At 37.3% G+C, this 826-nt stretch overlaps 1 protein-coding gene across 1 annotated transcript in view; it reads right to left on the bottom strand.

Moving 5' to 3' along the window:
- LOC107578272 (glucokinase regulatory protein-like) overlaps positions 1–741 on the bottom strand; it is a gene marked incomplete at its 3' end in the record, with an annotated part of 8,098 nt that extends 7,357 nt beyond the window's left edge. Inside the window, exons 1-3 of the mRNA XM_016264242.1 lie at positions 617–741; positions 300–452; positions 125–193 (exon numbers count right to left, since the gene is read on the bottom strand). Coding sequence (XP_016119728.1) covers positions 125–193; positions 300–452; positions 617–637 — 243 coding nt within the window. The remainder of the gene's footprint in view (positions 1–124; positions 194–299; positions 453–616) is intronic.
- Positions 742–826: the final 85 nt, after the last annotated feature.

Genomic DNA, 826 nt, shown 5'->3' with positions numbered 1-826 from the left:
ATATATATATATATATATAAAACAAAATTCTGTATTTAAATTAAAATGTGCCTAAACTTAAATATTAAAATATTATTTCTGGGTTGTTAATTAAATTAAAGGACTTCTAGTTTATATTACTGACCCTCAGCATCATTTCCACTCTCTTTGCAACATCCACCATCGTTTGGATGACAGGTGAACTATATAGTCTCTATAAACAAAATGCACAGGGCAGCTTTACATGGAAAACTCTTGTTAGGAGCATAATGACCTAAAGTACAATTATTTCTCACATATCTGAAACTAACAGGCCAAACCTGATGAAGTGGATCCTGATTTTTCTTCTCAAAAATCTCAGCGTCGCATCTTCTCAGTATTTGCACCATCTGTTTGCCATTCACTCTATCAATATCTCTGCTGATGGGGTTGCATTTCTCCGTGACGGGTAGAGAGAGCTCGTGACACGACTGCTACGTTAGACAAAAGACCGAGCACTTAAGATTAACAGCATCACTCGAGAGCTCCTGTAATTACATTTTAGTTTACAGAGGAAGAAGATCGGTTGGTCTATTAACAGCTACAGGGCATTTGAAATGAAAGCACAGCCAGTTAACTGTGTTCAGTTTTCACTCACCTTCAAGTCATCCATGTTCATCAGACTCCAGCCTTTCAACACATACTCTGATTAGTGCAATGCACGGTAAACATGCATGAAAATAAAACGCACTGAGATCGCTTGAGAGAGAGAAAGCCCTCACTAAGCACAAAGTGAGCAAACAAAGTTCACCAAATGAACTTTGACCCGTCAGCTGTAAAAAAAAAAAAAAAAAAAAAATTCCCCCCT

Source organism: Sinocyclocheilus grahami, unplaced genomic scaffold (assembly GCF_001515645.1).
Source record: "Sinocyclocheilus grahami isolate Dianchi unplaced genomic scaffold, SAMN03320097.WGS_v1.1 scaffold9503.1, whole genome shotgun sequence".
Taxonomy (NCBI): domain Eukaryota; kingdom Metazoa; phylum Chordata; class Actinopteri; order Cypriniformes; family Cyprinidae; genus Sinocyclocheilus; species Sinocyclocheilus grahami.
Note: the sequence above shows the minus strand (reverse complement) of the source record. Positions and strands in the feature narration are given on the sequence as shown.